The sequence below is a fragment of the Rattus norvegicus genome, chromosome 5 (genome assembly GCF_036323735.1).
Source record: "Rattus norvegicus strain BN/NHsdMcwi chromosome 5, GRCr8, whole genome shotgun sequence".
Lineage (NCBI taxonomy): Eukaryota > Metazoa > Chordata > Mammalia > Rodentia > Muridae > Rattus > Rattus norvegicus.
In genome coordinates this window covers 166,290,084-166,307,163 of record NC_086023.1, presented here as the reverse complement: position 1 = coordinate 166,307,163, position 17,080 = coordinate 166,290,084, and the positions used below count along the sequence as shown (strand labels likewise).

The window sequence follows — 17,080 nt, the reverse complement described above, 5'->3', positions numbered from 1 at the left end:
CCATCAATTAACCATCAGTAAAATAGACGTTTGAAAAAATTAAAATTACAAAGAACTCTAGAGGCAGAGGCAGAAGCAGGGAGAAATCTTTGAGTTTGAGACTAGCCTGGTCCACATAGTGAGTTCTAGGCCAGCCATGGCTACATAGTGAAACACCATGGAAAACAAACAACTACAACAAAAGTCAGTAGACACAGAAACTAGCCAAATAACAGTATCACAGAGATGCTAGCATCGGACCCAACGGAGAAAGATTTCTCTCCAGTAGGTGATAAAATTCAGGGTATTGGTTTGAGAATCCTAAATTGCTTCAAGCTTACTTCCCTGGTTAACCTCCTAGTAGTAGCTATTCTGAGGCAGGGGCAGCTCTGCCATTTCCTTTTCAGGTATTTTCTTATGCCTGAATACTCAGGAAAACAGCTCCTTGCACAGACAATAAACATTGTCCACTCTGGTTATAAGACCAAAATGCTTCAGGCTCTGCCGCAGGAGAGAGAAGAGGCTGACTCAGAATCCTCCACTACAGAATCCACAGACACAGCAGGGAGGGCGAGGCAGGAGGGCGAGGCAGGAGGGCGAGGCAGGAGGACTCAGAACCGCTCACAGGCACGCCCATTACCTCAGTTACTGGAATGGAGTTTAGAGGAGCAGGCATGAGCTTCGAGAAGCCCACAGCCTCCTTACTTCAGTCTCCGCTCTGGAGCAGTGTAAGGTAAGCTTTCCCTTCTAAGCCAAGGCCCCACACTCAGATCTCCTCATCTAGTGTGCAGACACCCAGATGACTAGACCATTACAGCACAGTGAACGCGGCTTAAAGCGCACGGGCAAAGCCTAGACTAAGCAGCCTCCTTTGTACTCCAGTACAGCACCCTACAGTCGACAGGAGCTCTCACATTGGAGAGGATCCCTGCATTCTATCTCTTTGGTCCAGAATGTTCTTCTCCTATATATTTGCAAAGTTGGCTCTCAAATGTTTTACAGGTCGTCCGTCACTCAAGAGTGAAATTTCAGGGCTACCTTAGTAGTTCAGTATGCTGCCCTGCACTGCATATTGCTTTCCTATGCTTTCGTTCCCCTGAGTTATCACTTGCCAGTGGGTATCAGTTCTTGTTCAGTGCCATGGCAACCCCACGAGGGCAGGCACATTTGTCTATTTTGCTCTGCTCTAGCTTCAGCATAGCAACCAAGGTTGCCTGTCTGGATCTCAATCAGTAACCAAATCAAAACCAGATAAGCCCTTCTACCCCTGGCAATCATAGGGCTACCCTGACGACTACCTCTACAGGAGAGGGTTTCGATATCAGACAGAGGGATACAGGGGACAGCAGGCTCTGAAGGAGCTCCATCCTCAGGGCACAGTTCCTGTTTTTTTTTTTTTAAAGATTTATTCATTTATTATATATAAGTACACTGTAGCTGTCTTCAGACACACCAGAAGAGGGCATCAGATCTCTTTACAGATGGTTGTGAGCCACCATGTGGTTGCTGGGAATTGAACTCATGACCTCTGGAAGAGCAGTCGGGTGCTCTTAACCGCTGAGCCATCTCTCCAGCCCACAGTTCCTGTTTTTTACCTCCTTTCTTTCCTTTCTCCCAACACTGAATCCCAGTTTGCAGTCTAGTATGTCTCACCCTCGAAAGAGTAAGGCACTGATGTTGGTAGACACAGAATGTTCCAAGCACACACATTAAAACTAACTCTGTTCTGTTGCTAAGAAACTGAAGAAGAAAAGGGTTTCCATCCTCTTCATTTATGAAATATCCGCTTTGTCTCTGGGAGAACGGCATGCACTTTCTCCAGCCCCCTTGTGTCCTGTTCTCCTTTAACAGAACAGAGAAAGACGACTGAGCGCTGAGCAGTGCGTGTCAGCTCCACTTCTCTACATGTCCTTGAAACCGAGATGGAAAACCTGGTTTCAACAGCCTTCTGCCCTAGTGTTCATGAATCTTTCAAGCCGAAGACATCTCCATTGTCCCTCTCAAGCAAAAATGAAAAATGCTCAATAAAAAGTGATCTTTGACTAACATGATTACTCTGAACTACAGGTGCATCCAGGGCACGTTTGCATCCATGGCTGTATCTTCCCTCACCTCCACTCTGCTCTACCTGGCTCCAAGGTTCAAACACAAAACACAAGCGCACACACACACTCTCACACCAAGAGCCCTGGATGATGACACTATGTATGGCTGGCTTTAAAAGAAAGTCAAGTAAAAATATGTGTAAGAGATGATGAGTTTTAGAAAGTGAAAAGTGCTTTACAGGTGAAGAGGGAAAAACAGGAAAACAGAACACACCTTTGGCCACACTACAGCAAGGAATGAAGCCCTGCATGTGACGGGACGGCCACAGCCTCACCAGCAGATTTCAAGAGGCAGAACCTTCTAACGCTTGTACATGTTATTCAAGGATTTAAAAAACTATTTTCCGGGCTGGAGAGATGGCTCAGTGGTTAAGAGCACTGACTGCTCTTCCAGAGGTCCTGAGTTCAATTCCCAGCAACCACACGGTGGCTCACAACCATCTGTAATGGGATCCGATGCCCTCTTCTGGTGTGTCTGAAGACAGCTACAGTGTACTCATATATAATACATAATTAAAAAAAACCTATTTTCCTCACAGCTTGTTAAACAGTAGAAGCTTTTTGAAAACTGACAGAACTGATCGCCTTCCACCATCTTTCTGTACATAGAATTGACTTTTAAATTTTTCTTTTTCTTTTTTTTTTTTCTTTTTTCTTTTTCTGGGGCTGGGGATCGAACCCAGGACCTTGCACTTCCTAGGCAAGCGTTCTACCACTGAGCCAAATCCCCAACCCCGACTTTTAAATTTTTAAAAATTAATTTATTTATATGAGCACACTGTAGCTGTCTTCAGACACACCAGAAGAGGGCATCAGATCTCATTACAGATGGTTGTGAGCCACCATGTGGTTGCTGGGATTTGAACTCAGGACCTCTGGAAGAGCAGTCGGTGCTCTTAACCACTGAGCCATCTCTGCAGCCCCACATAATTGATTTTTAATTCACTGTCTTATTTCCAGAGAACCTGACAATAAAGTCTGTCCTCTCTCTACACTACTGACTTCTTAAAACAAGGGTTTGCTTCAAAGGCTGAAGGGAGTTAACCACAGGAAGCAGCCCAACCTTATGGGCAGTTGAAATATTAGGCAAGTCTTAGCTGCATCTAGCTTAGCCAGGAAGGTCTGAACATGACCCTGGGTCCCACTACAAGCATACCCCAGACTGAGGAACAGCCAGCATCCATTTGTTTCCTATTCTTACAGCTGAGAACTTAAGCTGTTCATTAGGAACAGAATTAGCATAAAGCTGCATGTGGTAATGTCACACAGGACCATGTCCAAACAAACCAAACAAAATGGAAGAACAAGGACCGGATGGAAGGACAGTAGACATTCAGTTTCAAATCGGAGGGAAGGTAGGGTAGGTGTGGTGGCTATTCCTGGTTGTCAGCTTGCCTATATCTGGAATGAATTACATCCAGAATCAGAAGGCTCACCTTTGATCCCGATCTTGAGGCTGGGAGATCCAAGTTTCTGACCTGGATCTTGGCATGGAGATCTTGAGGAAAAGTGGCTATGAATCCCAGGAGCTTAAGGCAAGATCTCTGAGTTCAAGGTCACCTGGGACAAAGCAAGTCCTAGACCCGAGCGGTGGTACACACCTTCAGCTGGAAATTTACATAAGAACTTTGGAAGAAGGGAGAGTCTCTCTTTTTTGCCTGCCTAACTCCCTCGTGGACTGAGCCACCGCTAGATCCTTGGACTTCCATTCACAGCTGCTGCTGATCGTTGTTGGAGAGTTGGACTACAGACTGAAGTCACCAACCAAGTCTCTTACTATATAGAGACTAGCCATAAGTCCTGTGACTCTAGAGAGCCCTGACTGAGACAGTAGGGTTCATTCTCCCATCCCTTAGGCAGACATCATGTGATGACAGACAGGATTAGGTTGGCACACCTTTGATTTAGACTACTGCAGAGTTCCCGTAGGAAGGAAAGTATTTTTCAACTTAAAATTTTGGTCTAGATGGCTCAGTGGTCAAGAATACTTTTTGTTCTCAAGGAGGACCAGGTTTCAGTTCCCTGCACTCACATGGTGGCTCACAACTGACAGTAACTCCAGCTCCAGGGGGTCATGAGCCTCTGGCATCCCCAACACCTGTCCTGTGTGCACACACCCATTACTATTTTTGAAAAACTCAGCTGGGCAAGGTGGTGCGTGTTTGTCTTGAATCTCAGCACTCATGAGAGAGGGACTGGGTTCCAGGCTAGCCAGAGCGTCAGAGTAAGACCCTATCTCCAACAAAACCAAACAAACAACCCTGTCATCAGAATTTCAAGTCAGCCTTGGTCACCTACGTTGAAATCCCATGTGTAGAAGGCTGAGGTGAGAAAAATGCTGAATTCATAGCCAATGGGAGTCACACAAGATGATCCAACTCAAAACAGAAAACCAAACCTGAGGGTTCAATACTATATGGGTCAGTTTATATGCACACAAGTCTAAGATGTAATTTGAACTACAATGTTCTAAAACATATTTACATAAAAAGATCTAAGCCGGTTTTAACAATGTTCTAGCCTAGGGGAATGGCTTATATTTAAAATGATACACTAACAGATCATCTTAAGTGATATATAGGGTGCCATCACCAGCATCGTTCAGATCACTATGTAACACCAGCAACTGTAACGGATGTGACACTGGGGTAGGCTAGGGATAGCCTCTTCCCTGCAGCACACTGTCCCCTCTTGGCCCTCCCAGCCCCCAGCTGTTTCTTGGATGTTGACTTTGATTACATTTTCCTCTGCTGCCACAGGAACAGTAGTAAAGCTCACTGTATTCCTGCCCCGCTAAGCAGCTCTGTCTTCTGGCTGGAAAGAAGGAACAATGAAAACAATGTTTTCTGGAGCAGACATTGTGAAGGGGCATAAGGAAGGCATCTGTAGTGCGGCTGGGGACCCCAGCGTTTGCATTCTTTAAGTGGGGAACTGCGTGGCCAGCTGCACTGCTCACTGCACTGCAGATACGCAGAAGTTAGCTTGCTGCGTCTGTGTCCTGTCAATTTTGAGAGGAGGCCATTGATGTCTATCTATGATGGTGGAGTTTTAACCAGCAAGAAGAGTTAGGAACCTGTGAATGAATCCACACACATGATCAATCTGTCACGATTGTGGATTTGATTTTTTTTAATCTAGGTGGCTCACCTCAATGAATTACAACAAAACTGATATAAAACATTTAATGGGAAGTATATTTCACAATAAAAGCTACAGTTACCCAAGATGAGTGGGATCACCCTGCTGTAATACTGTAAACAACAAAACCTTCACCTTTAATGACATGTTTTACTGAAATCAGCACAAAAACGAAACAACACAAATGCAGCCACAGAGCAGGAAGCCAAGGGCGAGCTCAGCATAGTGCAGGCGGCGGGGCACCCAATCCTATAGCACTGCAAGTCAGCCCAACTCCACAAGGGAAATACAGGCCTAGAATTGAATTCTTGTTAAATTAGCATCCCAGTGTTTCCTTAATCAACAGCTGAATGCTAATTAGAAGCACAGCAGCGATGGACCCCGAACAACGCAGCCCCAGAGGCTTGCGCGCACACACACACACACACACACACACACACACACACACACACACACACACACACACACAGATTAGTAACTATAAAAGCAGGGAAGGGGGATTTCATCTGCTTTGACTGGGTGCAGCTCAGACTGTGGCCTCTGTATTATATTTAAATGTGTTTATCATGGTATTATATTTAAATGTGTTTATCATGTTTAATTAAAAACTTAATAACCTAGGATTTGTGTTTTTATTTTAACAGACCGATTTGTTTTTGTTTCTTTTCTTTTTTCTTCATAATTTCTATGAGTTTGGATGGCTTCTTAAAAAGAAATGGTGCTTTTAGCATAAGGTATGTGAAATTGGTTAATCATTAATTTAACCCTCACAGACAGTATCCAGCCTTTTGCTTTGGCCAGACCATCCGGTAGGGTATGGAGAGAGTCGTCAATTTACTAAACACTCGTTCCTAAAACACCTCTCTGATCTGACCCAGTCCATCTACCATGAGATATGCCATTAGGTGAGCTACCAAGGTGACTCTTGTAACTGCTCTATGAATGTAGAATTTGTTTGTAATATCTAGTTGAGGAATTGGCAAAAACTAGTTGTGCTGGCTAGTTTTATGTCAACTTGACACAAGCTGGAGTCATCAGAGAAGAGTGAGCTTCAATTGGGAAAATGCCTCCATAAAAAGAGGGCTTAGAAAACCCTGTAGGGCAATTTCTTAATTAGTGATTAATTAAGTGATTTAGTGATTGAAGCCAGTAAGCAGCACCCCTCCATGGCTTCTGAATCAGCTCCTGCCTTCAGGTTCCTGCCCTGCTTGAGTTCCTGTCCTGACTTCCTTCAGTGATGAACAGTGCTGTGGAAGGGTAAGCAAACTAAATCCTGTTACTCTGGGGCCCAGGGTTTCATCACAATAGTATCCTTAACGAAGCATGACAGGAAGTTCGATTTTAGAGCAGCAGGGCTTACTTCCCTCAGCCCCAACTTAACTTCCCTTAGAGTATCATCTCATCTCCATAACCCAGGAGAGAGACTACAATACAAGGGGAAGACACCCCACTGTCTGCAGAAGCAGTGGCTGCCATGCTGCTGCTGCTGCTAATAAAAATGACGAATAAGGACCTGAAGACTTCTTTTTTTTTTTTTTTTTTTTTTTTTTTGGTTCTTTTTTTCGGAGCTGGGGACCGAACCCAGGAGACTTCTTAAAGTCAAAATCCACCTGCTCCCAACCCTGAGACAGGGCTGTGCTACCTCTGAGAGGTCCTGGAAATCTCAAACACAGAGGGCAGCCTAACTCTGCCACCCAAGTACTGGGATTAAAGGTGTACACCACTAAGCCGGATACAAAAGTCTCAAGTTTAGGGTCAAATTTGGAAGCATGTAAAAGTTCTTACATCAATTCATAAATATCAACCAAGCACTCCATGTTTTCAAATGCTGGACTTGAGATGAACTTAGTTACAGCAGAGTCTTTGCAAACTAACAGTCTGCAAGCTTGACACCGGGAGACTCCCCTCGCTGTCAATGAGTAAAGCAGGAGCGCAGGCAACTGGGACTAGAGGCAGACAGGCTGGGGAGACCCGGATGGCTGGACACTTGCTGCTCCTGCAGAGTTCTCGCCTCCCACATTCAGGCTGAGTCACAGCTCCAGGGCAGTCTGGGTTTCTCTGAGGTCTCTCATCTCCAAGAGCACTCACTGGCTTGTGTTTAAATTTTATTCAAAACAACAACAAATCTAAAAATATAACTTTTAAAAAGAGAAAACATGTCTGTCATCCTAGCAACTGGAAGGTGAAGGCAGGAGGATCAGGAGTTCAAGATCATTCTTGGCTACACATGGAATTTGAGAGCCTAGGACACGTCTCAATAAAATAAAGAAAAAAGAGCAACACACAGAAGATGCAGGTCAGAAGGGGACAATGGTTATAGAGCAGGCAGAAGACTGAGCTCTAAGCTCAGCTTTAAGGTACAGTTAGGGTCTATGCCAGTGGTCCTCATCCTTCCTAATGCTGCAACCCGTTAATACACTTCCTCATGCTGTGCTGACTTCCAACCATAAAATAATTTCATTGCTACTTCATTACTGTAATTCTGCTACTGTTATGAATCATACTGTAAATATCTGACATGCAGGTCATCTGATATGCTACCTTCAGAGGGGTCTTGACCCATGGGTTGAGAGCCAATGGTCTATACTAAGGGACAGAAGCTGGACTCTTCAGTAAAGGAAACGCAGGTCACTTTTCTGGCCCAGCAGAGGAACACTGACCTCACCATTTACAACCATTTTGTGGAAGTAACTTATGAAAATCAGATAGAAACTGAATGTTATGATCAAATTAACACACTAGAGACAGCAAATAACCAGAATGTTTCAGGTATATTGGAACACCAGGAGGGAAAATCAAAGGGAGTTCGGCTGTGCACCTATTTCAGCTTGAAGACCTTTGTGTACCTTATTCCTGCCATTCCCAGGGAGAAACTCACCAGAGAGAATGTGGTGAACTCAACAGGGGTCCCATTGACACAGCTGATGCTCTCAGAGCCAAAGGCAGGCTAAGGTAAGGAGGGACTGCCTTGTTGCCACCGTTAGCTATTCAGACTTGACACAGATGCATGAGAAGCTTCCTCCAACCTATCAATCATCCACCATGTCCTCTCAGCTGCCTTCCGGGTTTGAGGTTTCAGAAAGCAAAGTTTAGCTTTCACAAACAAGGGAACCATTAGATCCCTATACCCTGCAAGGCTACGTGGCTTTATCACGCAAACATGATAAAAATGAGCCCAAGCCATCGTGCTTCCACTGTTAAGAATCATTATCTCACGCTTGGAATGTCTGCCACTTTGGAACCCTGCTTTGTTTTTCAATATGAAGCTGGATTCCTTCAGATGCCCAAGGCTCCTCATCCCCACCTTCCTGCAGTAGCAGAGCCAGCACGAGAAGAGCAGCAGAAAAGAACTCATCTTTCTTTTAGAAAAGCAGAAGTCAGGACTCTGTTGTGTACTCTAAACATTCCAGAGGGAAGAAGTGGCCATCGAGAAAGGTCAGGGTGTCAGGGCTGAAGCAGTGGGAGGTGGAGCAGGAAGTGGGGGACAGCAGGGTGGGAGCAGCGACTGGAGGAGGCGGCAGGAGAAGGTGAGGAGAGACACTTGGAGATCAGTGCTCAGGCTGCACCCACAGTGCAGTTCCACTTGGCACAGCTGGGCAGGACACCCTGTGACACTGTGACAGGCCAAGGCAGAGGAGCATCTCAGTCTAGTGTACACGGTGGCTCTGTCCTTTTCCCCCTGTGTCTTCCTCTACAAAGGCTTTTGGAAAATTGAAAATTGACCCAATCAGAATTCTAGCTCCTTCCTATAAAAATAGGCTTACGTGAACGTGTGTCAGCATGACCACTCAAAACAGCTCGGTTTTGTTTGTTTTTGCTTTAACTGAACAAGAGACTCCTGTGGCTCTGCCTTTCTCACACATGGACTTCACCCTAAGACCCGCTAACTAGGAAAATGTATTTGTGGAGCAAATGACAACATTTCAACCACAGTTCCTCAGGTGATGCTTGTGCTGCCCCTGGGGGCCAGGGACCATCTCTTCCCCGCCTCCCAGCTTCTGCCCTCTCTTTACTGTGTCCCAGCCACCGTCTATTTCTTGCACATACCATTCACAGTGTTTACCTAAGGACTTCCTTTCTACCTGAAGTCCTTCAGGTCTCCCTCCACTCCCCAAGTCTCTAAGGCAGTGCCCCGTCCAGCTGCCCCCACCTCATCCTACCTGTTTCCTGGACACTTCCCACCATTAGACACATACTGAGCTGAGTCCCTCTTAGGACTCTATCACAAAAGCACTTTTAAATACTTTTCCTTGGCATGCTTTAGAACAGACACTGAGGAACTTTCCACCAACTCTGTGTATTTCAGTTGCATTTGACCTCAAGGGCAAATGTCAGGCAGTCACTGTCATGTTGCAAAGGCACAGGAAACCTGTGAGCTATTTACAGCAACACCTTTTGAAAGTCACTGGCTGGGAGGTAGCTTCATGAGCTAGCTCTGTGGGATGGAATCGATGTGTATGGGCTCCTTCCTCTCCCCATCTCCTTTGGTGTTCAAGTCAATGCTTCCTGCTCTGGAGCAACTGTTTTCAGCCCGATGTCCTATGAGCCCTCAAAATAAATTCAAGTCACTATTCCAGGTTCTGGTATTGACATGGTTAAAATAGGTAAGTATCACACACTATCCTGTACCAAAACCAAAATCACACCAACCTTGTTTAGGAGTAACTGTTAAACTCAGAGAAAAAATCCCCATCACCTACGGATCCTACTGAATCTAAAATCCAATCAAGTCTTTCTTAGAGGTTTTCCCTTTCGTGTGACACATCGAAAGGAAGGAAGGACATAGGGTGTTCTGCTGTTTGTTCCTTTGAGTCAGGGTCTAGAGGAACTTAGAGAAAGGCTGGCAGGCAGCAGCACAGCAACCCTCCTGTCACACTTATCTTTAAAAAGGCACTAGGGACTTGAACTCAGGCCCTCATGCTTCTCAGCACTGCTGTTCCCTTTTACCGTCAACAGTCTGAATGAGCCCCTTCCCCTGGAGCAGGGAGGTTGTATACATGGAGCATCGCAAAGGCCCAGGACACAAGGCACACATGGGCTGATGCTTACTTACCACTTCATCCTCTGTCCAGCACTTCTCGATCAGCTTGGGCACAGGCTTCTTCACCAGGCGCTGCAGGGCTTTGCCGGCATCATAACTGCTTTCATGTAGCTAAGATGACAATGAGCTTCGTTAATTAACTATCATGTAGACATCAAGGCAAATCAATAACTACAAGTCTCTCTCTCTCTCACACACACACACACACTCCTATATTCTTTCTAGAGGAACCATGGAAGAAAAATACTTTGTGATACTCCACTGTCACCTGACCACTTAACCCCCATCCCATTGTTGGGGCTGTCCCTTATGGTACAGGTACTGAAGGTTCAGTTCCCAGTATGATGTCACTGGGAAGTGTTAGAACTTCAAGGGGGAGGACATATTTGGGGAGAGAAGTCTGTTTTTTGTTTCCCACCTTCCACAAAGTGAGCAGCTTCTTCCAAAGCAGCCTCTATTGCATAACATGTTTAAACAAACCTTTTACATTCCCAAGATGATTTAGCTCAGATATTTGCTATAATCATAGAAAACTGATGTGCCCAGGGAAGGGGACAGGTAAAGCAGAGAACATTCTGGCAATAAGAACAGCATTAAGGCTTGGCGAGGGGGGTGCATGTCTTTAATCTCAACAATGGGAAAGCAGAGGCAAGCTGAGGTCTGAGGTTGAGGCCAGCCTGGTCCACAGAAGAAGTTCCAGGACAGCCAGAGCTACACAGAGAAACCCTGTCTTGAAAAAACCAAACACAAAATCAAACACGCATGCACCCCAAAACCCAAGAAAGCCAACAACTGTAGAACATGCGGCTTGGCATGTTGCTCAGCGCACACGCATGGGCCCTCAGTGCCTTCACTAATCCTGTAAGAAAGATATGCCCGTCTTTAATCTTCCCATGTAAGAACAATTGTCACACCATCTCACAAGTGAGGAAACGGCACCTTGGAAAGATAAATTCAGACGCTCACCATGAGGTGGAAGTAAAGACTCAAGCCCACCTGAAACCTCGTGCTCCTGTTCCATTCGTTTGTTCGTTCGTTTGTTCGTTCGTTTGTTCGTTCGTTTGTTTGTTTGTTTTTTGAGACAAGGTTGCTTTCTCTGCATAGCCCTGGCTTTCCGGTCACTCCCTCTGTAGACCCACCTGCCTCCATCTCCTAAGTGCTGGGACTGAAGGTGTGTGCCGCCATGCCTGGCTCTTACTCCATTCTTTCCAAATAATCCTGAGGATAGACTAGATTCTTTCCTAGTCTTTTTAGCAAAGTAGTTTACTAGAAAGCATCAAAAGGGCCCAAAATATAGACCTTCAAGAGACATGTGCTCTGCTGTGGCCTCTACATTCCACATCTCCTGTCAGATGGTGCTAAGAACCCTGGCAGAAGGATCCTCATGACTAATCTACACCCTCAGAGCTTGTAGTACTCTCTAAAGCCCTGGCTAAGACCTGCCTTGTCTCCTCATCATAGCTCAAGGTGGCCAACCTCACTGGTTCAATTAGTGAAAAGAATGAAGGCTTTCCTTCAAGTCCTGTTCTCTAACAGGCCCCACCCAAGCGGACACCTGTCTACCTGCACGCTTTAAGCCTTACCATCCGGTCTCTGCAGCCGCTGCACAGAGAGTAAAATAAAGCTGGATGTTCATACTCTGGTCAAAACAAGTGAGCACTTGCCAGGTTCTCTAATACAATGAGGACTTTTAATGATAGAACACGAAATGAAGCTGAACGGAAGGAAAATTTATATGCCTATTCAATTTAAAAAGCACATACTTTAGTGATAATTTAAAATAAAATCAAGTTGATCAAATTGAAACTTCTAATAAAAACCTCAAGGCAAGAAATTAATATTTTATAAGCAGTTAGTCTAGTATATGGGATAATAAGGCAGCATGGAAAACTATGGGTCATGGAGAGGGTCTGCTTGCAGAAAAATCTCAGCCACCATTTATGAGGAAGAGTCTTGCTGGACTGGTAGGACTGGTAAGCTCCAGGTTCAGCAAGAGTATCTCAAAAACCATGGTGGGGAGGAGCGAGCTATTCCTGAGGTCTGAATCAGACCCCAGCACAAATCCCAGGTGGCGCACATGTACCGCCAGTCCCAGGGTGCAGTGCCTTGAGCCCTGAGGGCTCCTATAGTCATGTGAACAGACACATGATTATGAGTAACATTCTTAAAATATATTTAAAGAAGAAAAGAGGTTAGGAGTACACTAGCTGCTCTTTCAGAGGTCCTGAGTTCAATCCCCCGTATGCACATGGTGGCTCACGACCATCCGTAATGGGATCTGATGTCCTCTTCTGGTGTGCCTGAAGACAGTTACAGTGTACTTATATACATAAAATAATAAAAAGAAAAAGTGGATAGCGATTAAGGACAACACATGATGTCAACTTCTGGTTTTACATGAACACATGTACAGGCCAAGTGTGCTGTGGGAACTGGAGCTGGGCTCAGGGGTGGCTCTGGGGTGGCTCAGAAGGGAAAGTCACAAAGAGAGAGGAGAAGCACTCGCTCTCAGGCCTGGCTTGTAGAGCAGGCTGGCCTTACACTCAGAGACCACCTGCCTGCCTCCTGAGTGCTGACTACAGCTATGCAGCCCCAGGCCTGGCTCGGCTCCCTTTTATCCTCTGCTAGACCAAAAACTGGTGAGGTTATAAACAAACAAAGCCATGCTGCTGTTCATGAAATTTCATGAGAACTCTATTTTTTAAACATTAAATCTTAGGTGTCTGGGACTAGGAAATTGCTCCTAAGAACATACAGCCCAGTCTAGGAGTGACCTGAGATCGAATGTCATTCATCCTGCCTGCCTCTGGGAGAACTAGACATATAGTTTTAGGCCATAGCTGGAGAAATATGAGTGGCTACTGGACACGAGGCTGCTGGTTTGTCGGAGAATACACTGCTGCTTGCATAAGGCCCTCAGCTGACTTTCTGGTGGAGTGCTGAATGGATGGAGAGGCAGCCCAGCCTTGCATATACGCCTCCATCTGGCAGACGGCACTGATACTGAAGCAAACATAATGGTAGCCAGGCCCTCCTTTGCTCTCCAGTTCCTAAGTTCTCAACAAGCAACTGATCTTTTGTCAGTCTAGCCTCTTAACATACTCTGGCTTCTACCAATCTAAGCTCAATCAATACTTATGAACCACCACCTAGTTCTTCCCTGAAATAAACATACATACATACATACATACATACATACATACATACATACATACATACATACATCTGGAAAGCACAGGGATCTTGCTAGAGGGACTCCACCTTCTATCATCATCATCATCATCACCATCACCATCATCCTGCCTTGTAAAAAACCATTTATTTCAATTACATGTGTGTGTATCTCTCTGCATGTATGTCTGTATGTGTAGGTACATAAGTGCAGGTACCTGTAAAACTCAGGTCCCTTGGAGCTGGAGTTACAGGTGACTGAAAGATGCCTGACACTGATGCTAAGAGTCAGACTTGAACCTTCTGTCAAATCATCATATGCTCTTATCGGGTGAGCCACCCTGCCCCTGAGGGATAACATCTGAATGTAGCAGTCGTTCACATCCAGGTGATAGGAACCCTAGCTGAGAAAGCTTACGGCAGGCTCGGTGGTAGTTTCCTATCCTTTAAAAGACACTACCATCAGGGTGGTGGCAGTGTACACCTTCAATCCCAGCACTCTGGAGGCAGAGGAAGGAGGATCACTGAGTCTGAGGCTGGCCTAATTTCCAGAAAGAGTTGCAGGACAGTCAGGGCTACACAGAGAAACCCTGTTTCATAAAACCAAGAGGAGGGGTGAAGAAAGAGAGAGAAGGAGAAGAAGCACCAATGTCCCGTTATCCATGGGAGAAGCTTCCAAGTCTCCCAGGGGACATCTGAAAGGAAGGGCGGGACCTATGTAAACCAGACGCTTCTCTAAACATTCACATGAAGGATAAAATTCAACTTACATACATTCAGAGACTAATGACCACTAATACAATAGAAGAGTGTAACAATATACCGGAACAAATTTGCATGCTATCTACGGCTTCTTTCTGGGGTTTTTCATATAATTAAAAAGTCATACTTCATTATATGTATAGGAATACAGTAGGATGGTTTAATTTTAAAGACTGACTTATTCTTACAGGTATGAGTATATTGGATCAGGCTGGAATGTTGGGTTTGCAGGAACTGCTCATGTGGGTTCTGAGACCTGGTCCCCATCCTTGGCATCTTACCTGCTAAGCACCTGCCGACCACCGTGATCCAGTTTTAAACAGAAGAGAAAGGACAGAACCTCTGGTTGTAAATACCTTCCACCCTTAAAAAGTCTGACAAATAATGAAGTTCCTGATCCCACTAAGGCTCAGTGGCTGGTCTAAGCCCTAGTGCTGTAGTGTTCAACATAGTCCCTGAGAAAGCCCAACCTCCACAATCACTGCCTCGAAAAGCTAAAAACAAGACTTTTAAAAGCTATTTTTGAAGTCTAGACAGATGGTTCAATGGTCAAGAGCACTAACTGCTCTTCCAGAGGACCTGGGTTCAATCCCCAGCAAATGGCAGCTCAACTGTGTCCAAAATCAGACACCCTCAACAGACACAAATGCAGGCACATCAGTGCACATAAAATGAAGATAAATAAAAAATATTTTTAACAAGTGTTTCATTTAAACTCAAGAGGCAGGAGTGGTGGATCTCTGTAAGTCGGAGGTCAGCCTGATCTACAGAGTGAGTCCAAGGACGGTCAGGACTGTGTAGAAATACTGTCTCGGGGCGGGGGGGAGGGGGGATGGGACTTAGGCCAGGCTTGGCAGTACACTGGGCAGGCAGAAAGGTTTGAGGCCGGCCTGGTCTACATGATGAGTTCTAGGACAGCCAGGGCTACACAGTAAGATCCCATGTAGGACAGGGCTCCACATCCTCCTGTTTGTCTCAAGGGTGATGGGACTAGAGTGCACTTCTAGTTCTGGACTGCAGTTAACTGAAACAGTAGAAACAAAGATTGAGGGCTGGAGGGAGAACGTGCAACTGCAATCATGCTTCACCAAAGATACATTTTAATACTCTACAAACGATTAGGGCCCTCACAGCTCCTTACCAGCTGGGGAAGGTGTGGAGGGCAGAACCTCCTCACCTCTCGATGTGAAGTCATTTTACTCGTCTGTAACAGACCCTGCTTTAGGTTCTCAGATGGATACAGTTATGAACAACAGATTGTGGGCAGAGGGAATCTCTGGCAAACCACGGTGTAATGTGGAGCAGTGCACAGGGGACAAGTTCCCATCCACACAGGCCCCAGGCTACTAAGAAGATGGATTCTACCTGCTTTGGCTGAACAAGAAAGCTAGAGGAGAAGAGGTCATTGGATCTCATTACTGATGGTTGTGAGCCATCATGTGGTTGCTGGGATTTGAACTCAGGACTTCTAGAAGTCAGTGCTCTTAACCACTGAGCCATCTTTCCAGTCCAAAAGAAAATAACTTTAATGGCCATTTTTAGAGATTCAAATAAGATGGCTACTATTTTGGTTAAAATTGCAAACTCTTGGGATTGGGGATTTAGCTCAGTGGTAGAGCACTTGCCTAGGAAGCGCAAGGCCCTGGGTTCGGTCCTCAGCTCCGAAAAAAAGAACCAAAAAAAAATAAAAAAATAAAAAAAATTGCAAACTCTTACTGACATGAGAAATATGTGAAGATGTCCATTTTAGCTCCTCCTCCATAAAATAAATACATCTTTAAAAAAAATTATATTCCTTACTGCCTGGTAACAAGCACAGTCAGTGCCTCACTGCAGGTCTGAAGTTAACAGAGATCCTGCTCCTCTGTATTGAGATCATTTTATCCCCTCGCATGTGTCTACACCACGTGCTCGAAGTTTCTTGCAGAGGCCTGGTAAAGGCATCGGCACATGACATGGGTGCTAGGAAAAAATTCTGGTCCTAGGCCAGAGCAGCAACTCCTCTTTATTGCTCAGCCATGTCTCCTGCCTCCCGGTCTCCACTGAGACACGCATGTCAGTAAGGCCTTGCACTATTACTGAGGTAAAAGGTCCCAGGAGAAGGCAGGGGAAGAAACAGTGGTGAGACAATGGAAACCCTATCTGACAGCTTCGCTCTGTAGTCAAGGGAAGGCAATCAAAGCAGGATAACTGATAATTAAACCTTTCTGCCGTTCTGTAGCTAGCTAGATAAAATCTGGGATTAAATGCCTTTTTTATGGGAAGCACAGAGGATTGTGTACTTTGGAACTACTGAAAACAGCACTGCAACAACCAGCCACGTGACTTGGTCTCACATCTGTGACAGCAGGTGAGTGGAGAAGCACTGAGACTGACCCCCACCCACTGAACAGATGCCATTCAGGAAAACACATCCCAAGTCGTCACTATGGGGACAGCCAAGGGGGAGCAGCATGAGTTCTTGCTTATTTTCAGCCAATGAACTAGGATTTAAAGATGGGGATCTGGTAACAACGTAGGGGTCCTCTGTGAACCCACCAGCTTTCAAATAGCTCCATCGGTTTCTTTATTCTAGCCACACTTGGCCCTGGACTGTACCTCACAGCTTTGGCCATGATGTGTCCTGTCCTTCATTCTGACACATCTTTGTCACAGAGCGTACACGAATCTCTTATACATGTCCTCAGAAAAGCAGAGAGCACTGGACAAGCAGCATGCTTGTCTAACTACAAAGGGCTAGCTGAGCACCTCAGCATGCCTGCCACCAAGACGCACAGCAGGACACAGGCTGTGCAAGGACAGAACAGAGGACTTCCCTGCTTAAAAATAACAGCAGCGAAACAGTTGCCTTACTTCTACTCTTTAAGAAAAGTAACTGTTGATT

General features: G+C 45.5%; 1 protein-coding gene across 10 annotated transcripts in view; it reads right to left on the bottom strand.

Annotated features, from left to right (window-relative positions):
• Rere (arginine-glutamic acid dipeptide repeats) overlaps nucleotides 1-17,080 on the bottom strand; it is a 331,790-nt gene that overhangs the window by 73,396 nt on the left and 241,314 nt on the right. For all 10 annotated transcript variants that reach the window (XM_008764198.4, XM_008764201.4, XM_006239438.5 and 7 more), the window contains one exon: nucleotides 10,276-10,374. In XM_008764198.4, coding sequence (XP_008762420.1) covers nucleotides 10,276-10,374 — 99 coding nt within the window. The remainder of the gene's footprint in view (nucleotides 1-10,275; nucleotides 10,375-17,080) is intronic.